Here is a 24,117-nt window from a genome sequence, read left to right on the forward strand (position 1 = left end):
GAAGTATGTTCTTGAGAAAAATAAGGATAAAAAACCGTAGTTATCTCTCATATTTTAAGATGATATTAGAGTTGAAAGTATTAATAAAGACTGTTTTTTTTTTAATAAAAAAAAATCTGTGGAGTATGATGTACTTTGGATGAGAATGTCTAGAAAAGAAAGGAAGCCACTTAGCTTCTATCTCACTAGAAAGTTTAATTTATGGATGGATAAGAATTAATTTTACAAAGAAAAACATTAAGGTCAGACAAAGAGTTAGTTTCAGATTGCAGATATGTCACCTTGACATAATGGAATCGTGTCAGAAAAGCTTGCATTTAGGAGAGAAGATACCAGGTATGTGCTATTCACAGTGTTCCATATACAGTTTGCTGTTGTGGGAGAGATATGAAAACCCACAAAATTTCATTCAGTTTAAACCTGTAGTTTATTTTGGCAGAAAAAATTCCCTCAATTTATGGCAGAATGAAATAATTTTATAATATCTGGTGGAAAATCACTTGATAATAACTTTAATGTATCTACAAGAGCTTATTCATAAAGAATGAAACTACATCAAAATTGATAAAAGGTGAGTGGTAACAACATGACCCTGAAATCTTGTTTTAACAGAAAGACTTTTAGAAGAATGTTTGGAAAATTTATAAATTGGACAACCAATAGAATCTACTTTAAGGAGATTGTATTCGGAGATTATATTAGATTGTATTGGAGGCCTCAGAGCATTTTCTTTGTGAATCTTTGGAAGTTCACATGGTCTAAAGGTTTTATCATGATGAATTCAAATCCTTCTTATTGTTTTTAACTGATATCATAATTGGATATGTTAATCTTAGTTCTTTACTTTATGCCAATCATGTTATAAATAAATCTGGTACAAATCCTCATGAGTCCTTAACTAAATTGAATAACTACTGTAACAAATTTGGTATGAAAAATCAACAATAAAAATGCTGTTGGCAGGAACACTGAAAACATCAGTTACATCCCCTTAATGGCAAACTATAGAACAAATATATTTCAGCTATTTATGTACAATGTTTAGTTAAGATAGCAAATTAAGTATGGTATGGCAAGGAGTAAATTTCTATGGAATAAGAGAGAGAGAGAGAGAGAACATTAGTCACAGTACTAAAATATATTCATGTTCAAATCTGTTTTAACTTGTGGATCTAAGAGCTAGGTTAGAAATAATACAATTGATAAAAGATTAGAGACCATAGAGTTGAGAGCTCTAAGAAAAAAATAGCAAGTAAACAGATGTATAGCATCAGTGGCAGAATTCTATTATTTAAAAACACAGATATTAGGAATGAATTTCAAATTGTTAGCATTCAGGAATATGTGAGTGGAGATAATTTCAGGTGGTATGGCCACTTAAGCAGAATGGAGGCAGGACATTTATTTGATTCCAAATTGGCAGTAAAACATCTACTAATCTACTAGTTTATTAGTACAATTAACAGGGAGCAATGTGTACACTCTCTTTCTCTCTGCTTGGAAAGAAGTCAACATACAATAGTGTGAGCAACAAACAACCATGGCTTCTTAACAAGATGGGCATACTATGAAACATACTCTCCACAAACATGTGATATGAGGTCCTGGACTGTTGTAGGTGGAAGTCCCTTGACCTCACCCAATGCTTCAATTCATTCCACAGATGTTCAGTATCAGGCCTCTGTGCAGACCAGTCAAGTGTGGTGGTGTTCATATCACCACCTACACAATTATAACAGCAGCCTTATGCCATGGTGCATTGTCTTGCTGATAGAGACAATGGTTAGTTTCATAGAAATGCCCTAAAGTAGGAAACATTGCATTGTCCAAAATGTTCAGATACCTCTCAGAGTTCAGTGTTCGTGGCATCACAGAGATCCAAGGCCAATCCACGAAAAACTGGACCATACCATCACACTGCTATCTAGAAAATTTCATAGTTAGGGTTACACACACTGGTAAAAAGGGTTCACTGGGCATCTGCAACACCCGCACTGGTCCATCTGCCTAGGTAGAGGGTGTAGTGTGATTCATCGCTCCATAACGCAGCTTTCCAAGCTTTTGCATTCTACTATACATGCTCTTTGCACCACTGAAGATGATGCTACATTTTGGTTTGGGTAATGTGGGGCTTACATATTGCAGTCCTACTATGGAAACCTGTGTTGTGAGCCTCGATTGTAAAAGTTTTTGTGCAGCTTCATCTTCAGTGGGGAGTCAAGTGAAAGTGCTACCTGCAGTGGACAACCCACCACACTCACCGTAGGATGCTATGAAGGATAATATGCAAAAACTGCCATTCAGCAGCTTACATGTTGAATGCAGAATTCCAGGCATTGACTGGAACGTGATGGCCGATGAATGGTTGTTTTTACATATTACCCTTCATAGCACCCTATGGTCACATGTGGTGAGTGTGGTGGGTTGTTTACTATGGGTAGCACTTTCACTTGATTTCCTGCACTTCCATTTCAGTATGGTATCATGATTATTAACCTTGGATGGTCCAATTTCTCAAGAATTTGCTGAACAGATAGGCCTGCAACATGGCATCCATCCTAAAAATTCCTCTTTCAAACTATCAGTTCTGTAAATCTTGTATGGAAAGAATTTTTTACAAAATTTTTATATACCGATTTTACTTGAGAAAGAAAGTCAATACGAAATACTTGTAGTTTAATTAACAATTTTTCATAAGTGTTTTATGTCATCTGGTAAAATATTAAAATGAATTGCTAAATTAATTGACCGCCAATATTGTACAAACAAAGAGATAGCCCAGACAGAATTAGAATATAGACCTGAGGCTATCGCCAGGCACAAAGGTCAGCCAGTTACAGGGTTTTCCTGCCATGACTCAGCGATTTCGTAGTTCTACCAGGGGAAGTTACCCCTGGTAGAACATCCGGGGAACTTGATCTAAAGAAGTTCCAACGCTGTCAAGGGAGAATCAAAAGGAGACAGGCACTCTGCTCCCGGCTCTATCTCTCTCTCTCTCTCTGTTCCCAACTTGTTCCGGTGTTGCTTCCAAGAAGGTTCCTGTATCCAGCTGCTCCAAGGATGGGGGGGGGGGGAGGGGATATCCCGCTGGCAGTATTTCGATGATGATAGGAGATATGTAACAATGGTGTCAGCCTATTCCAGAAAGTCCCGTTGCGAAGTTCCTTAAACAATCTCGGAGAATGCTGTATCGTTGTTGCCATGGAGTAGTGTCTGTTTGCAGTTCTAATGGGAAAGAAGAAGGTTATATTTGTGATCTCTAGGATCTTGAATGCTGAACTGGGTGAGAAATGTTTCAAGTAAGATTATTGTAGAACTGTTATGGACTGTTATGGAACTGTTATGGAACCTTAGAGCAGGGATTGTTGATTATATAGTTGCTAGCATATTATAAGGTTATGAAGTCGGAAAACTGTACTTCCAAATTGTTGTGAAATAGTTATCTAAAGAGTTCTGAGCATTTGTTAATGTCAGGAGTTATTGATAAGAGTTAAGAGTTAATGTTGGAAGGTAGATTGATTGTGAAGCTTAGTTATGCATAATTCGGTTAATGGTCTAAGTAAAATTGTTTTAGAGTGTGTATGGAACTAACCACATGTCTGACGTATACGTGAATGTATATGTTTCGTCTTTGTCTGTAGATTTAAGCAATTTGAGAACCAGACACGTGCGTTGCTTTGTTACCTGGCAGAATTGATAAGAGCCTGATAAATTTGATATGTATGAAATCCTTTTTCCTTTAGATTGTAATTACCAATTACAATTAAATAACTTGCCTAATTTCGACTTACCAATGCACTTCTCATAAAAAGATAGAACCTGTGTGTCCTTAAAGTTAGCCACAACTGACTAATAGTAAGTTTCAAAAGTTGCTTGATTTAGAGCTGAATTTTAGATATAATTCTGTGTTCCACTGAGCATTTTTCTTACATGTTTAGGAAAGACAAACAATTCCTTTGCGCCATCTTTAATGGTGCAGTTGTTATACAAATAAATTTTTAAAGATCATTGTAAGAGAAAGCCAGCTAGTTAGACAAAGGAATTGGTTCCAGCCAGAGGCAGTTCCTGAATCTATACTCCATGCATGCGAAAGTGGCATAGTTACACCCTTGAGAGGGGATGGGGGAATTGAAATTGTAGTCTAAAAGATTAAATGTGATAAGACTAACTCAAGCAACGATTACAACTCGGAGTTATGATAAGCTACAACTGTTAAGTTAAAGGTGACAAACAAAGAAATAATATTGAATATATATCGAGTACAAAAGAAAGTAAATAAAGAAAAATAAAATATAAATATATTTTTACAGTGCCTTCTTGTAGCCATTCCAAGACACAATTTCACTGACTTGGAAGCATCATATTCCACCAATTTATACTGGCTACAAACAAGCGACTCGTTACATGGAACGATGCACCTTTGTCTTGGTGTGTCTGTTGCCTTTTTTCCAAGCAGTGTATACTGCTTCCTGTTTTGATTTTACTGTGAAGCAAATGGATTAGTACTGGTATAATTAACACAGACATTATAAATGGTAATAAGTAAAATTCATATTTTTTAATATCAACCCAGTACACCAATGGATTGTAAAATGTGTAGTACATTATTGCCTTATATCTTGCCCCACCAAGGCACTATACAAATTATTTTGTAATATAATACCATGTGCATTAGCATTTCCTCATCAGGAAATGTGGTATTTTTGAGAAAAATGCTATTGAATGAATACATATAATATTATTTAATTTGTCACCTTTTCTTTTTTATAGCGGTTATTTGGAAAATATGAATTTAATATCTGTTTTAGGAAACTGCATTGTTAATCTCAAACTACTAGTGCATGATAATCAAAATAGCATATAAATATGCATAAATAAAAAAAAAAAAACAACATAGATATGGAGCATTTTCTTTCTTTTCCCTGTAGATATAGTAATTGTGAGGAGTTTATTCAGAAGTTAAAAGAAGGAAAATTACAAACCCAACCAGGCTGTACGGAAGAGGAAACTTTGGAAGTATGGTCCCCATATGAACATTATGTACATGTATTTCTCTGTGTGTGTGTGTGTGAGAGAGAGATAAATGCAATAGTAAATAAGTGTTAAACATCTCTTGGTAATGTTAATGATTGCCATCTCAACTGAATTTGTTGAGGTACATTGTCATTATTTTAAAACAGCAAATAATAAAAATCTAAGCTACATGAGTTCATTGAATTCCTTAGTTATTTTTGATAATGATGATTATGCTTGAGATAAGCTGTCTAATATGAGGTTTTTGAAGAAAAGAGACAAAGAATGAACACATTTTAAATTAATTTATTTTTAGCATGTTATACTTATGAACATTGAATATACTTGAATAAACACAACCACATCTCATCCATAGCTCCTCCAAACACTACGTTTACTTTTTCAGTTAAGATGCTGTCTCACCTCTATAAGTGCTGAAACTGTGTCAATCCCAAATCAGCCCAAAATTTGAAATCCTTTTCATTGATGTGGTGCACCTAATATCTCCAGAAGGATACATAATACTATCCAGAAGAAGACATTGTGATTAATCAATGACACCTCTTTCAAAGATTCACTCCAATCACCCTCATAGATGTTCTTTTTTCTGCCTTATATCTCTTCTATAGATATTTTCAAGGAGATTATTCTGCTGAACTGGCTAATATAATTCCTCTACTTTCTCATTCCTTCATTCTTTCTAATATAAATTAATTCTGATTTGTAGTTAATTAGGATAGGTTAAACAGCACAAGATGGGAGTCAATGAATATTGGATTTAGTACCAGCATCTGAGAATCTGTAATGAGGTGGCTGTTTTGCTTCCAGTTGTAGAGAGTGATCATAGTTTTAAATTAGGAGACAGAAAAATCATGTGACAACTTTGAATTAAAAAAAAGGATATATATTGAATTTATAAGGCAAGTGACTGCAGACAAGTTATTATGATAGACTAAGGAAAGATTGGAAGGTGTACCTTAGCATCAAAAACTTCAAAGAGGAAACAACAGTGCATGGAAAGTAGTCAAAGGATGTCTGAAACGAAGCTGTAGCTGATCGTTTCATCAGCTACAGCTGGATGGTACAAAAGAGTTGCATAAAAGGAAAATGTTGTGCATCCAATACTGGGAAAAGGGTGATGACTATTTGGTAAATACAAGAAAAAAAAATGACCATGAAAGAATAATCTTAATGAATGCAAAAGATAGGAAAGTGTTAGCTGCTTTTCAAATGGCTGAGTTATGTGATTACTTTAGTAAGGTATTCATCCCATGCAAATCCATTAGCTGTCCAAGTACTGAGATGAAATTGGATGAAAGGATAGAAGTGGATGAGATGGGGTGCTAAGGCTATTATGCAAGAGTTTGATTTGAAAGCAGCAGTACTCCCACTGCTGCTTTTAAATCAAATGGTTGAAGGTATCTCCACCTCTATCCTTCTATTAGCCTGGCGAGGAAGAAGGGAAAAATAATTCCATTATGAGGGTAGAGCTATGGTGAAGGCAGATTGCTATAGATCATCAGCATCTCTGAAATGATTGTTTGAGGTGTTTGAGAAGCTAATTAGGATCCTCATTACATGGTGAGTAGTATATTAAGTCTCTAAGCGGATAGCATTGCCTTGTTAAGAGTAGTGTTTGCTTTAGCAATTAGACTGCTGAGGTGGATAAAGGGGAATGGATATATCACCATACTTTTTGGATTTTGTCAGTGCCTTTGACAGAACCCCACACTGGGTTGTTACCTAAACTTAAAGGAATTGGGAATGCAAAATCGGCTTGTGACACGGATAGGAGAGTGATTGAAAAGTATCAGAGAATAATGTGTGGAGCTGCTGAGCTTTGCGATCACACTCATCTGTCAGATTCTTATGTATTGGAAGCAGATTATCCACCTTTTGTGAACTGTAGCACCATATCTCATCTTCTGGTGGAGTGCCAGCACTCCACTTGGGAGAGAGAAGAGTGCAATTTTTTACTGAATGTGGCTGAGCCATAATACACACACACAGGCAAATCTTGTCCAGGTAAACCAGCTTGCCCTATTTTCCATTTCAAATATCATAACAGAAAATAGAGCAAGCTGACTGGTTAGCCTCCTCCTCCTTAGGAGAATTTTATTCTACAAGAACAGGCTTAACTCTTATCAACAACACAGTGAACCATGTTTTAGAGTTTTTAATAATAGCACAACTGCAATGCCTAAAACATGTCTATTTCTACCTTTATGTAGAGCATAGTGGAATGTTGAATGTACAAGAGCCAGAAATGCTCAGACCAAAGCTTGGGGGAATCTTTCACAAATATGTGCCAGCAAAGGTTGGTCGATTGGTAGAACCTACTACTAATGGTTCACACAAAAAGTTAAGCAAGTTTGAGTGCGGTTGGTAGTTGGAAGGGGTCCAATCATTCGATGCGTTTGGCACATCCTCCCTCAATGAGTCTTTGGACTCCCTGGAGGTGTCACATAATAATCATAATACCGCACAGTGACAAATATGACTTTCAAATATGTTTAAGCATAATATGCCTGTTATCAAAGGCAAAAGAATTCTTGGATCTAATATAGGTCTACTGCAACCAGATCAACTACCACCAAAGAGGTCCAGAATAAAATCTGGAAAAGGAAAAGCAGATTACATCACCCACCTATTTTGATCCTGGGATGCAATGGGTGTTCAGTTGCAAACCTAAAACCAGTCGCCAATACTTTCAGTGAGAGAGTTATGGCAAATCATCAGTAATATCTTTTTACCCCCATTCCATTTCTTGGCCACAAAACAAGAACTGAAAGCTGCTTTGTTTTAACGTTGTCCTCCTGTCTTAGAACCACATGATACCGATTATGTGATAATTAAATATCTTCCACCATCTTACGTGGATCAGCAGTTCTGCCTGTCATTATTGCTGACCGATTAAAGTTACTCATGATAGCAGACTTCTAAAACGTTGCAACCAAAACCTTCTAGGCATGATGCTATTCTATAGAAAAATTGATGTACCTAATTGTATCTTGCTATTAACAAACTTACAGGGCTATGTGATATCCCTGTAAGTTTGTTATTCGTATGAATGACGATTATGTAGTGATGGTTATTTAATTGAGTTATATTCCTCTATTCAAAAAAAAAAAAATTTATTTTCATTATGTATGTTATAATTATGCATTTCCAAATGAAAATATTACATAAATCAAGTGGATATTAAATCCAGCATTATTTCAAAGCTGAATGTAGAAAATATGAAAGTTCCATACAAAATTTGACCCGAGAGCTTACAGGAATCCATGTGTTGAGGCTTAAGTGCTGTGAAGAATTCATGTTGGAGGTTTAATGGAATGTGAGCTTACAGGAATACACTCGCCAGCATTTCTGAGTTGCCGTAGCACGGACCTTATAGAAGACATGATCACTTGCCCAAGCATCCATATATTTGCCTTCTGTTGGTCCATTTTGATAAGGTTTCACTGACCTGACAGCTGTTTCCAACTGGTTGGTTCTCATCAGAGACCAGGCAGAAACCTTAAGAGAGCAAAAACTCTCATTCAGTACTAAGGAACTCGAATTGTTGGAGAGGTGTATTTTTCGTAAGCGAATTCTCGGTCAGTGCTTAAGGTATTTACTAAAATAAAGAGCCAGAAGCTTTCAGTTTGGCGATGCAAAATTATATAAATCAAGTAGGTATTAAATCCAGCGTTATTGAATTTTTGCATTTTTGAAAATATTACTGTTCTTATTTAGGCAGTATCTATTTTTTATTTCTTATTAAGGCAGTAATTCTGAAGGAACTGTCTGTAATTCGAGATCATGCAGGCAAGGCATGTCTTAAGGAATTGCCGAAGACTAATAGTCCAATGATTATGGCCGTCTGTGGTTCAAAAGGTAAGAAAATGGATGTATTTATCACTTTGGTTGCTTTGATTTTGTTTCATGTCAAAAGATTGCTGGTATTAGTATTGCAGATTTAATTAAACTAGACATCTCTTCAGTAATGTTTAACTCTACCAGTTTTCATTTGGTATATGCTTCTTCATGAGAAAATACCAATAAAGATGTTAAAAATCACAGGTAATTACAGAATTTAAATAATGTTATAGGAATAACTAGTTAATTACGTAAAATAGCATGAAGATCTGCAAGGGAAGGATGTTCACACCACATGGAGAATAGTCAGCTGGTATCTGGAAGAAGCAATATCACTTTATACCCAAGGTCAGGAGGGAAAATTGAGTAGGAGTTAGATGAGTAGCATAATTAAGCATGAGCTGCAAACAAGGAAAATGTTATGGACCGTACATAAGGACAGAGGTGACCAGCCAACTCATGAACAGTACAGGGATCAGGCAAGAAAGGTAACCAGCATGGTAAAGAAAGGAAAATCAGATTATAAGAGGAAATTAACCAAGCATGTGTAAGGAAATCCTAAAGAGGTTTTTTCTTTATGTGGCAAGTAGGAGGAAGAATGACTAGCAAAGAAAAACTTTAAGGAGTGCAGATGATAGAGAGGTAATGGAGGCAAATGAATTTGTTGAGCTGAGTGATCAGTTTGTAAGGGTATATCATTCAGAAGATATTCTAAATTGACAGAGGTGACAGGGACTGATGTGAGAACAGAGGTTGAAGAATTGGAGGTACTTAGTATATTGCAGAATCTGAATGCAAATATAGCTGTGACATTTGGGATATTGGCTCGCATTTTATGAGAATGTGCAGGGGAACTGGTAATGCCTTTGACTAGGCTATTTAAGTCTCAGCTCTGGCAAAGTCCCATGAGAGTGGATGGAGGGCAAAATAATTCCTTAGCATAAAGGAGGATCTAAGTCTGTGGTAGCAAATTAAAGACCAGTTAGTATCTCAGGAGTGGCGGTCAAAGTACTGGAAAAATTGGTCATAAAGAGAATTTTCGATAATAACATGATACTATGAGGGGGCAGCATGGCTTTGTGAAGGGTCAGTCATGCCTTAGCAAGCTGCTAATTTTTCACAATAGAGTGACAACTAAGTTGGATAAAGTGAATGGCTATAAGATGATACTGCTGGATTTAGCAAAGGTGTTTGACGGGATATCACATGGAACTCTGTTATGCAAACCGCAACAAATGAGGGATGGATAGGAAACTGGAATATGGATAAAAGAGTGGCTGATGGACAGATACCAAAAAGTAGCATATGAAGGAGCAGAATCCAGGAGAAGGCAAGTGTCTGGTAGTGTGCCACGGGTCTGTGGTTGGACCACTGTTGTTTAATTTGTACATAGATATAAGAAATAATTTTAGATATTCAGTTGTTTGTTGATGATGCAAAGTTTAGTAGAGTAATAGTTAATGAGTTGATGCAGAGAGCTTGCAGGATTATTTAAGTAGGCCGACAGTATAGGCAAAATATAATGGGTGTCAATTTAATGTGGAAAGGTGTAAAGTTATGCATTTTAAGATACAATACAAGCTGTGTACCACATTGAGGGAACCGAACTCCAGGAAATTTACGAAGCCAGTGATTTGGGGGATTGTAGTAGTAGATAGAGAGCTGAAGTTTAGTGGACATATTACTAAAGTATCAGGATAGCTCACAGGATTACTTGGTTATTGAATATCATACTAACAAGCAGAGATGAGAGCATTATCCTTCTTTTTTATACAGGCTTGATACAATCACATCTGGATTGCTGTGATCACCTGGGCTTCTTGGTGATGAGTAAGTGATTGAGGGAATGATCCAGAGGCAAGTGACCAAGATGGTAAGTGGTCTGTGGAATGCTTTCTGTGAGGATAGATTGAATGTTTGTGGATTGCAAAAGTTGGTTGATAGGTGAAAAAGATGAGGGATATGATAAAAACTTTTTAATTACTTAATGGCTTTTATAGCATTGATATAGAGGTAATGTTTCAGCACTTGGCTAAAGGTCGCAGAACAAGAGGTCATTCCTGGAAGTTTGGTAAGAGTGTGGTTAGCAAGGGTGTGAGGACTGGATTTTTCACTTGGAGAGTGCTGAATGAATGGAATGGGTTAGTTGTGAGTGCTTGGTCTGTTAATGGTTTCAAGGAGAGGTACACTAGATATTGTGTTGATGGTTTGGGTCTCCCACAATGAGTCTTCAGACTCCATGGAGGTGCCCATATAATAATAATAAAGCATGTCACATCTGCAAAGGTTGTAAGCATATAGTGCATTAGTAGCATAGGTGAGCTAAGGATTTTTTTTATTCATTTTATATATTTTTTTGTATTTTTATTTATTTTTTACATGAGCTGGAAACCCTGCTCTAGAGAGCAAACAGGAAACTTAAGCTACTTGAGGCCTCCAATGTGGATGCCGATCTCACACTAGGCAATGAAATTCATCTCCCATCTAAAGGCAGTCACAACCATCTGTGCTCATGGCAGGATTTGAACCTGCAGCCTGCTGGTTGGAGAGAAGATATGCTAACTGCCTTGCCAACTAGTACTCAAGTGATTTGTTTATCTCTTTTACACTGCTTGGAAAGAAGTCAACTGACACCATAGTTTGAGGAGCAAACAGCCATGGCACATTAATAAGATGCAGGGCCTCCTTTCGCTGCGATGACTGCAGCAATCCTACAGGGCATACTTTCTACAAGTGTATGATACTGAACAATGGGAATTTTGGAACTTTTTTTCCTGTAGGCATGTAATGAGGTCCTGGGCTGTTGTGGCGTGGACATCCTTGAACTCACCCAGGCTCCAGTTCACCTCACAGATGTTCAATACGGTTGAGATCAGGGCTCTGTTGGGGCCAGTCAATTGTGGTGTAGGTTCCTGTCCACAAACCACCTCGTTACTGCAGCAGTCTTATGATACAGCACATTGTATTGCTGAAAGAGATAGTCAGTTTCATAGAACAGCCACAAAATAGGAAGCATTGCATTATCCAACATGTTCAGATACCTCTTGCAGTTCAGTGTCCATGGCACTACAAACAGGTCTGAGGCCAAAAATATACACATACCAAATCTGCCTGTGCTTAGAATACTGCTCACTTGTTTGGATGGTGTACTTAAAACTTTCCTTAAAATCCTTGATGCTGTCCAGATGTGAGCAGTTAGGCTCATTGATGATCCCTTCTCACAGAGATTCACTTCGACCTCTATCTCACAGATACTGTGTTTCAGCACAGTATCTGTGAGATAGAGGTCTGTTCTATTCTACAGGTACTTCCACATGGTTACTGCTCCAGTGAATTGGCAATTATCATTCCTTCACTTTCAGTTGCACCTGTTAATACAAGATCAGCAGCTGCCCAACACCTCTTTACTGTTCAACTGCAAACACACAGAATCTACTGCTCCTCTTCATCTTTTATTCTTTTGTCTACCTCTGTCCTCTGGAACAGCCTTCCTCATGAAGTATTCCCAAAATAAACTTCTATCTCAGTCCTCATGTGCATGGCACTCATGCGCTTATAGTATCCCACTCATCTATGGGATCAGTTAAAAAGAACTATGCCATCACTCTGCCATCTCTGAATTTCATAGTTGGGGTTACACACTCTGGTAAGAGACATTCACCAGACATCTGCCACCCACACCCATCCATCTGCTCAGTAAAGAGTGTAGTGTGAGTCGTTGCTCCACAACACAGCTTTCCACTCTTCCCCATCCCACTGTACATGCTCTTTGCACTACTGAAGACAACACTGCATGTTCATTCAGGTAATGTGACTTGCATATTGCTGTCCTATTATGGAAACACATGCTGTGAACCTTGGTTCTGAATGTTTTGGTGCAGATTCATGTTCCAGTCGATGTCCAGAATTCTGCATTCAACATAGCAGCTGATTAATGATTTTTTACATTATCTTTTGTAACACCTTATGGTCATATTTAGTGAGTGTGGTGCACTGTCCACTGTAGGTCACACTTGCAGTTGACTACCTCACTTTTTCCATCTCAGTATGGTATCACTGATTGTTGACCTGGGATAGCCCAATTTGTCAACAATTTGCCAATCAGATAGGCCTGTAACATAGCATCCATCCTATCATAGCTTTTCATAGAAACACCCCAAAGTAGGAAAATTGCATTATCTAGAATGTTCAGATACCCTCTCAGAGTCCAATGTTCATGGCATCACAGAGATCCAAGGTCAGCCCAAGAAAAACAGGACCATACACTGCCATCTCCAAATTTCATAGTTGGGGTTACACATCAGGTAAAAGATGTTCACTGGGCATCTGCAACACCCACATCGGTCCATCTGCTTGGTAGAGGGTGTAGTGTGATTCATTGCTCCAGAATACAGCTTTCCAAGCTTTTGCATCCTACTATACATGCTCTTTGCACTACTGAAGATGATGCTGCATGTTGGTTTGGGTAATGTGGGGCTTACATATTGCAATCCTACCATAGAAACTCATGTTCTGACCCTCGATTATAAATGTTTTTTGTGCAGCATCATCTTCAATGGTGAAAATGCTACCTGCAGTGGACAACCCATCATACTCACCAAATGCGACTATAGGGTGCTATGAAAGATAATATGTAAAAACTGCCATTTGTTGGCTGACATGTTGAATACAGAATTCTGGGCATTGACTGGAACATTACAGCCGACGAATGACAGTTTTTACATATTATCCTTCATAGCACCCTACGCTCAAATTGGGTGAGTGTGTGGGTAACACTTTCACTTGACTCCCTGCACTTCCATTTCCGTATGGTATCATGATTATTTACCTGGGATGGTCCAATTTGTCAAGAATTTGCTGAACAGATATACCTGCGACATGGCATCCATCCTAACACAGTGCCTCTTTCAAACTCCATCAGTTCCTTTTTTGTAACCATTTCACTTGGACACATTTGTACTGACTTAAACATCATATTCCTCCAATTCATATTTGCTACAAATCCATGACTCATTATATTGCATGATTCACCTTGCCATGGGGATGTTTGTTAACTTCTTTCCAAGCAGAATATATACTATATTCATATTTGATTAGTTTTAAATCTTGAGACTTAGTAGTCTCAAGATTTAAAACTAATCAAATATGAATCAAATTTGTGATAATTGTCTAAATACTAATCAAATTTGTGATAATTGTCTAATTTGTTAGTCATTTCTTATTTTTTCATATATAATCTCCAAAGTTTTTCATATATGTATTAAATGCAGCCCAAGTATATTTATGCAGTTTACGTAAAAGATGGGTTTAGAGATCATTAAATTATTATGTTTACAGAATACAACCAAATATTCTCCTCTTTCATTTCCTGTATCTGTTTCAAACCTTCCTATAATTTCTGATGTCTCCTGTGCGATGTCCAACCTTAACGTCTTCCATAACTAGGAGTACATTTTTGTTGTGTGTTAGATGTTATATACAGTATATGGTTCTGATCAAATGAGTGTGATTCTGATGTAATTTTTTTATTATTATTATTGCCAAGCAATGCAGGTTTCCAAACAAACTTATGTAATTTTATGATGATTTAAGCGAAAATCATCAGTCATTTTCTCTCTACTGATGAATGAATCTCCTCCCCTCCAAAATCTTTCATTATGTCTTGAGCTTTTCTTGGCACTGAGTTCTATCCATATCTTTAATCTAATCTTACTAAAGTCTTTTTGTACAGTCCTCTCTCTTGGGAGCTATTCAGATATCTTTGTCTATTTTTGGGTGTTACTTCTTGCAGTATAGAAACTGCCCACTGTCATTTGGATCTTCTGATACCTGTTATGTCTCCAACTCTGATCTTAGCACTAATCCAAGTATTGTGCTTTCCAATCTTGAATGGTAATACCTTTCCATTTTCCTTTGGGTAGTCCTCTCAATTTCTGTTTAGTCAAAGTCCATGTTTCACTACTGTATATCATAATTGGAAGATTCAACTGTCAAATATTTTACTTTTAAAACAGATCAGGATGTCCCCTTTGAATGTTTCATGGTGGTTTCCAAAGCCTGTGTAAAGTGGAATTCTTCATCTAACTTTCATTCTCACAGCTTTCTTCTAATGTGATCTTTTGTGTTAGGTCAACATAGGAAGTTATTTTAATTCCACTGTTTATGCAACCCTTCAATTATCAGAACAGTAAGTTCAGAAGTACTATTACCTAGTACTCTAGAGAGAAGTCAGTTGGCATGCAAGGGTTGGTTAATTGAAGGGTTGTTGTTGTTTTGAAGACCAGATAAATGGTAGATTATTGTATATTAATTTCCTGGTGTTCCATAAGACAAGAATAACAAGATTTTATTCAATCAAGCTTTCAGTTTTGTTGAATATGATGACGCTGCCTATTTTAATATCCTCTGTATTCTGTGGAATTAATGCATAAGCAAGTATAATTTTGTGCCAAAGGTGACTAAACAGTTATAAATTAAAAAGTATGGTCTGCTATTTTGCACAAGAAAAGGGAGTATCAGATGATTTAAAATTAGTTTGCTCAGTTGAACATTTTAAAATTCTGATTATTTTTTTCCAGTTACATTCATTTAATGATTTTCTGTGTGGAATCCTTTCAGGTTCCAATATCAACATATCACAGATGATTGCATGTGTGGGTCAGCAGGCCATTAGTGGACAAAGAGTCCCAAATGGATTTGATGAACGTTCTTTGCCCCATTTTCCAAGATACTGTAAGTTAAGTTAGAAATGAAAATTATTCAATAAAATTCTCAATTGCTGTTTCTTAAACACACACATGCACACACAGATTACAGACCTATTCACATCATTTTTAAAAATGTAAAGACCATGCTGAAATGCAGATAATTTGAAGACATATAAAAATATTCAGAAGCAGTGAAACTTTTAATAAGTATGGATCTAAGAAAATTTAAATGGAACCACTAAAATGCAAAAACAAGTCTGCTAGGTAGCAACTGCTGTGCAACTTCGTGGTATCATTGTTCTTGGTAAGTGGATTTATCAGATTAGTAGATACAAAGGGCTGCTTTCTCGGCATAAACACCACATGATAATTCATAGATATGTAGGCCAATCCATAGCTTTTTCTTTATTCTTTCAGGTATACTTCAGTCAGACCAGCTCTTTGAGAACATCTCTCTAGCAGTACTATATATACAAATGTGAGGATATGAGGAGAATTTTGCATGCAATTCAAATGCATCTATCCACAAAATTTCTACTCATTCTCTGTTTGGGATTGTGAAACATTTTTTTGAGTATGTTTTATAATTTGTTCTATGTTCTTCATTTTAACCAAACAAGAAATATACTCATGTTAAATTTAAATTTGTTGGTAAACATTACTCATTACCAATACAACATAGCAATGCTTATTTTCTTAAGGAGCACCCCTGCATTTTCAATTCACTAGCTTTTCTTGTGATTTTAATGAAAAAAAAAAATATTATGAAATAAAGAATGCATATTCAGACTCCTACATACCTTGGGGTAGGGCTGGAATACTTCATGTTCTTATGTTGTTAACTTGAAAACTTACTTAGAACATAAACTTACATAATACATCGTTGATAAGTATAGGGTCATAAAACCAAACAACCATAACAGAATTACAAGATAATTAAAACTAAACTGTCAAATAAAAATTAAAAGTGAAAATTAAAAATACATAGCAAATTTAAAACCAGGAAGGAATAAATGATATGGTTACATAATGAAACCTCCAAGAAAGAATGAATAAATAAAATAAAAATGATGATGATGATGATGATCACTTTTAGTTTTTATTTTACAGTTTGGTTTTAATTCCATTGTAATTTATTCTTTTATATTTTGGTTTTATCACTGTACTTATTAACAATGAATTATCTCAGTTTATGTTCCAAGTAAACCTTGAAGTTAGCAAAACAAGAACATGAAGTTCTTTCTTTAAAGATTATACGGTGCATTTATAGCATTCATAGTGAAAAATTTATTGACACAAAAACATACATCTGTACACGACATAAGCTGCATGACACTACACAAAAGTAATATAATGTGTCCATTTAGTAATTCCAAGAATCTGGAGGACCAATCTGCAACCTATATAGCATCCAGAACATGATGGCAGAACCCCAACACAAGAAAACCTTAATATAAGAAGACTGTAAAGATGTGTTTAATGTAGTTCTGCAACACAACTTTATTTTTATTTCTTTGGAGTTTTTTCGCCCTATCATATGTATATTATTATACTGATATGTATACAATTTATTTTATTTTGTTAATTAATTTATATTTTTGTATATACTTTATTTATTTATTTATTTATTATTATTGCCAACCTGGTTGGCTGAGTGGTTAGTGTATCTGCTCTCCAGCCAAAAGACTGTGGATTCGAATTCTGCCATGGGTGGATGTTTGTGATTGTCTGTGAAAATACTAGTGGTGGTAGGTGGTAGATGGCATTTGTGTAGATACGATGGTAATTGCGGTTCGTTGTAGTTGATGGATTGAGTGGTGAAGATGTAGAGTTGTAGAGTAGGTGCCCTCCTTCGATGAGTCTTTGGACTCCCTGAAGGTGTCACATAATAATAATAATTATTTTTTCACCAGAGGCCAGGCTAGGGTAAATGATTAAAAAAGCATATAGATTTATCTTACTTTTGTGTAGTCATGTAGCTTGTTCCCTGTGCATACGTATGTTTTCCTGATGATTAACTCGATACAGAGGTTAAAAACATCAAGTGTTATTTTCTTAAGTATAGGTAAAGTAATTACTTCAGTGTGTGTTTTTCTCTCCGCAAATTCTTCAATATGAAGAGCATACTCCAAGGTATGTGTCTGAAAATGCATTATTTATCTAACAGATGAGCTTAACTGTTTATGGTTATTCATGACTTATTTTTAATGGCATTAACAACACCAAATGAAATATTTTATAAAAAGATGTTTTATTAACTTGCTTATATTTTGCTGAATTTCAAATCAGCATAATTAGAGCACAATGCAGCATGTATACGCAACAGTGAGTAAGTGAAATAATACAGTTGTAATGGGCACAGTGGTAAAAAACACTGAGAAGGCATGTAGTTAGGAATACATATCTATACATGAAGTAGAAAAAGCCATCAAAAACCTGAAATGTGGAAAGGCAGCACGAGCAGACGATATCCGACCAGAAATGCTCAAGTATGGATGTATAAAAGTCATACAGTGGCTGCATAGTTCAGAAGGCCTGGACAGAGAGACGAATTCCATGTGATTGCAGTAAAGCTCTGATTGTACCCATATATAAAAAGAAAAAAAAAACTGAATGTGAGAATTACAGAGGCATTTCATTACTGAGTGTTCCTGGTAAGATATATGTAAGTATACTTGAGAAACGGTTGAGAAGGATTGTGGAAGAGAAGCTAGGTGAAGAACAACAGAAGAAATAGAGGTTGTCAGGATCAGATTTTGACTTTACGACAGATGGTCGAGAAATCATGGGAATACAACAAAGATCTGTATTTAAGTTTTGTAGATCTGGAAAAGGCATATGACAATGTGCCAAGAGAGAAGCTATTCCAAACGGTACAGTTATATGGTGTTAATGGGGCATTATATCAAGCAATACTTAGTCTTTATTTGAGTTGTAAGTCAGCAGTTAGAATTGAAGGAAGTACAGGAAGATGGTTTAATGTTAAATCTGGTGTCAGACAAGGATGTACATCATCCCCTCTGTTATTCATTATTTTCATAGATCACATTATGAAGGAAAGTAGTATTAAACCTGATATTAAAATCGGAGGTGTTAATCTTAGCTCTTTGCTTTATGCAGATGGTGTTATACTTCTAAATAAATCTGCTACAAGTCTGCAAGATTCCCTGACTAAATTGAATAACTGTTGTAATAGATATGGTATGAAGGTCAGCATTAAAAAGACAAAGACAATGAAAATAAGCAGAAACATTGAAAATATCAACTGCATTGTAAATGGAGAACTTATAGAACAAGTAAAACATTTCAGCTACTTAGGCATGATTCTTAGTGAAGATGGTAAGTTAAATATGGAAATAGACAACAGAATCAACAAAGATGGTATGGCTGGAAGTCCATAAAGTTATATGGAATAAGAGAGAAATTAGCCAAAATTCTAAATTAGCTGTATACAACTCTTTCTTTTAAAATAGACCGAAAAAATAGACAGAACACTACACAAATACAACATCAAAACCACCTTTAAACCCCCGACAAAATTAAGACACCTACTCAGTTCTTCCAAGGATCCTCTGCCATACCTACCCCACCCAGGGGTTTACAAGATACAATGCACACGTAACATACCATACATAGGGGAAACAGGGCGAACCATCCCAATCAGTAAGGATGAACATAAACGACACATTAAATACCTCCATTTTGGAAAAACCGGCCTTTCTGACCATGCACTCCAAACATACCACAGAATTGATTGGAAAGGTACCAAGTTCCTACACCGCACCAAAACCTGGTTCAATTGGAAATTCAAAGAAGCATGTGAAATGCTCAAACATAATCCGAATCTGAATAAAAATGATGATCTAACCATTCCAAGAATGTGGAGGACCCATCTGCAACCTTCATAGCAACCACAAAGAAAAATCTCAATACAAAGAAGACTTGGTGAAGTTTTTTTTTTTTTTTTCATGAACATTCAATAGCAACCTGAACTGTACAAATCCAGAAGATAATCATAATATAACAGTATGAACTATACAATTCCAGAAGAATCTTAGTACGTGAGGAGTTTATTGTAGTTGTTATTTATTTATTTTTTATCACTAGAGGTCACGCTAAGAAAAAGATTAGTTAACAACGTAGATTGAATTTACTTTTATAGAGTGCAACAGCACGTAGCTTGGTTCCTATACACATGTATCCTTCTGATGATGACCTCAATACAGGGGTCGAAAAGTCAAGTTGTTATTTTATTAATAATTAGTAAAATAATCTTTTCAACATGTGTGTTTTGTGTCCCTAAATTCATAAATATGGATAGCTGTATACAAGACTGTGTTCAAACCAGTTTTAACTTATGGATCTGAGAGCTGGGTTAGAAGTAAAACACTTGACCAAAGTTTAGAGACCGCAGATATGAGAGTCCTGAGAAAGATTAGGGCATGAACAGATGGCATCAATGGCAATATCATATTAAAAACGAGGATATTAGGAAAGAAGTTGACATTGTCAGCATCCAGGAATGCATTAGCAGAGCTAATCTCAAGTGGTATGGTCACTTAAGCAGAATGGGACAGGAAAGATTAGCAAAAACAAGTGTGCTCTGCCAGGTTGGCAGGAAAACGACCCAGAGGAAGAGAGGAAGACCAAGATATAGGTGGATTGATACAGTAAAAAATACCTTAGAAGGCAGAAATATAAGACCTGATAATATTGGAGTCTTGACATTTAACAGACTGATTTTGAGGAAAATTGTAGATAGGAAGTTAGTAATGATGTAAATTTTTCATGTAATACTATCATATCCTGTACACCCCCCTGAGGTTATATATCAAGAATTTGATGATGATAGTGATGATATTGATGGTTCCTGTTTTTATTTCTTCTGACATTGGGTTTATTGTTGTTTTTCTAGATGTTTGAGTTTGTTACAGCATCTGACTGTTAACTGTTTGTCCAGGTTTCATGATGAAAACCAGCTGGCATGGAATCTCATCATATATTCATGGTTTAAGCCCATAGAATTTAGCTTAAATCACAAACCATCTTGAACTTGGTCGACTAAGTCCTCAATTGCTAGCCCATCTTCATTTGTTCAGTTCCCAGTGGTTACCTACTATTGAGGCACACCATGTGAAAGTTGAACCTTAAGTTAGAGGCCCCAGTTGGTTCTCCACATTCCCTGAAGGTGATATGGCAGAGGTCTTTGGCCAGTTATTTGGCTTTAATCCTTACACAACCCCATGTTATAATGTGAATATTATTGGTATGTGGTGTGAGGAGTGATATGTCCAGAAGAATGTGAAAAGTATGGTCTGTGCAAAAGGTGAGTCCATGTGATATTGAGAGGTGTGTGGTTTAGTTTCAATGAAATATAGTGCTGTTTTCATTCTTATTTCTGCATAATGTATTTAACTTTAACATAAATCTCTGTCTTATCTATGTTTTTACAATATTGTAAAATATTACTTCTAGCCAAAACTCCTGATGCTAAAGGATTTGTAGGAAACAGCTTCTATTCTGGTCTTACACCATCTGAATTCTTCTTCCATACAATGGGAGGGAGAGAAGGTAAGTTATTAAAAGACTAGATTCTTATATATGTAAATATATATTAGATAGATGCTGTAGTAAACCTATATGGAAAGGAATTTTTATGGTGAAAGGTTTGGGAGTGAGTTTTGGGAAAAAGGTGTTCACACTTCCCCTAAGAGTGCAGTTATAAGAATATATTCATCTTCATAACTTGATGAATGTCTTTAGATAGAAAGTACTATATTGCAATCTATAAAATCACGAGGCCTTATTGCTCAGATTAAATCTGTTTGACTTTGATTGTAGTCTATGCTGCAGAAGATCCCTCAGTATTTGTCATCATATGTAAGATTATATATTGGGTGGCCACAATGTGGCTCGTGAGTCGCATGCGACTCATGTCCATGCAACCATCAGCTGTTCGCAATCTACCAGGAAAAAATAAACAAAAAGAGAAGAGGAGACAACAAAAAAGAGAGAAGAGAGAGAGAAACAGGGTTAATAAACATTACTGCAATAAAAAAGTTTAATTCAAAACATGTTAAATGATGTTTACTTTGAACAATTAGAATAATTTTAAAGCCGAAACACAATAATTTTAGTTACTTATTTACCAGTAGAGGCCGTCCTTGTATCCATTTTCTTAGTAAGCTCCTTAAAATTAGGTGTGTAATTAGTCAAAGCAGTTCTTACATGCTTGTTACAACCTCGCCATACGCACACTCAATTTCTCCCATACCATTGCATTGGTCAAAGGTTGTGGATCTTCTAAGTCTTACCGGAATTATTTTAGCTCCCAAAGGATGCGTAGTTGGCTACCCCTGTTATATATCATAACATATGATACCAAATACTGATTTGGCTTTATGTTATGATATGAGGAAATTGTACCACATATAGAGGTGCTTGTTTTTATTATTATTATGCAATATACCTAAGAATTTTGTTTGGAGATCTGAGAGTGGGTGCTTCACCAAATGTAATGTTAAGAGAAGACTATATGGCCACTTTGGTAGTTCAGACACGAACAGTTTAGCGTTGAATCCTTTCCAGGTGATGGCATTGGCGAGTCCACTGGAATTTTTGTTATTATGCTATGAAGATACTAAGTTTAGTGGTTGTTATATTTACTATGTAGGAGTTCTTGATCAGAATTGCTGATATTTTTATGACATTATGGCATTATTATTTTAGAATCTCTAAATATTTTAAAACTCCACAGTAGTGTTCAAAAATTTATCTGCAGTATTTTCTGATTTCTAAGAAGCACCACTTGAAGCAAATTCTTACAAAACTTAATTTATTCTACATTTTTTTAATGATGAAACGTATTTTTGATCAAAAGAACTATAGAAAAGATATACTTCTATTTGGGTTTGTAGGTCAGATTTATTACAACTAAGTTATACCAAATAGTCTTGACAACTACAGCTGTTGGCTTCGTCAGGGTAAAGATATATAGATGTAAAACCACTTAAACATTAAAACTGTTACGCTAAAACTGTAAAAGAACCAAATATAATTGCATTTTTACAAAAAACAGAAGAACGCGTACATCACATGCATAGAGCATGTATGATTTCACTTGTTGTTATGTAGGAACATTCTATAATTTGTAGCAAATTTCAATTCTGGAAAGTTCAAAGATCTAATGAGGGTCTTCCAGATCTCAGGCAGAATTAATCCTTGGTTTCTATTTAGGGTTTGTTTTGAATGAATAACTGTTGTGGCTTCTTTTATCATTCGGGAGCAGAAACAAAAGAAGCCACAACAGTTATTCGTTCAAAACAAAATCTAAATAGAAACCAAGGATTAATTCTGCCTGAGATCTGGAAGACCCTCATTAGATCTTTGAACTTTCCAGAATTGAATTTTGCTACAAATTATAGAATGTTCCTACATAACAACAAGTGAAATCATATATGCTCTATGCATGTGATGTACATGTTCTTCTGTTTTTTGTAAAAATGCAATTATATTTAGTTCTTTTACAGTTTTAGTGTAATAGTTTTAGAGTTTAAGTAGATCTTTACCCTGACGAAGCCAACAGCTATATTTGGCGAAACTAGTTGGTATAACTTAGTTGTAATAAATCTGACCTACAAACCCAAATAGAAGTATATCTTTCCTATTATTCTACATTTATTATTTCTTTTTAATGCAAGCTGTAAGGAGAAAGTTTGTATCCCTCTTTGGCACATTTTCTGTATTAAAAAAAATCTGACCTCTGTATCTGGGTTGTTTACATATATATGCTCTGTGAAGGATGATAAAAAGAAAATAACTTTTTTTTTTTCCATCATCATCATCAAATTCCTGACATTTATCCTCAAGGGGTGTACAAGATATGATAGTACTACATGAAAAATTTACATCATTACTAGCTTCCTATCTACAATTTTCTGCCAAATCAATCTGTTACCTGTCAAAGCTACAACATTGTCAGATCTTATATTTATATATCTATCTTCTAAGGCACTTTTCACTATATCAATCCACCTATATCTTGGTCTTCCTCTGGTTCTTTTTCCTGTCTAATTGGCAGAGAAAACAAGTTTTCTCTGCCAGGTTGGCAGGAAAAAGGCTAATCTTTCATCGCCCATTCTGTTTAAGTGACCATACCACTTGAGATTAGCTCTGTTAACGCATTCCTGGATGCTGACAATGTCAAGTTCTTTCCTAATATCCTTGTTTTTAATATGATATTGCCATTGATGCCATCTGTTCATGCCCCCCCCTAATCTTTCTCAGGACTCTCATATCTGCGGTCTCTAGTCTTTGTTCAAGTGTTTTACTTCTGATCCAGCTCTCAGATCCATAAGTTAAAATTGGTATGAACACTGTCTAGTATACAGCTAATTTAGTGTTTTGACTAATTTCTCTCTTATTCCATATAAATTTATTCATTTGACTTCCTACCATACCAGCTTTGTTGATTCTGTTGTCTATTTTTATATTTAATTTACCATCTTCACTAAAAATTGTGCCTAAGTACCTGAAA

General features: G+C 35.7%; 1 protein-coding gene across 1 annotated transcript in view; it reads left to right on the top strand.

Annotated features, from left to right (window-relative positions):
- Polr3A (RNA polymerase III subunit A) overlaps positions 1 to 24,117 on the top strand; it is a 427,591-nt gene that overhangs the window by 253,218 nt on the left and 150,256 nt on the right. Inside the window, exons 21-24 of the mRNA XM_090415517.1 lie at positions 4,929 to 5,016; positions 8,781 to 8,892; positions 15,493 to 15,606; positions 21,057 to 21,152. Coding sequence (XP_090271643.1) covers positions 4,929 to 5,016; positions 8,781 to 8,892; positions 15,493 to 15,606; positions 21,057 to 21,152 — 410 coding nt within the window. The remainder of the gene's footprint in view (positions 1 to 4,928; positions 5,017 to 8,780; positions 8,893 to 15,492; positions 15,607 to 21,056; positions 21,153 to 24,117) is intronic.

The sequence above is a fragment of the Typopeltis vanoorti genome, chromosome 3 (assembly GCF_054136105.1).
Source record: "Typopeltis vanoorti isolate ZY-2024b chromosome 3, IOZ_Tvanoo_1.0, whole genome shotgun sequence".
Classification (NCBI taxonomy): Eukaryota; Metazoa; Arthropoda; class Arachnida; order Uropygi; family Thelyphonidae; genus Typopeltis; species Typopeltis vanoorti.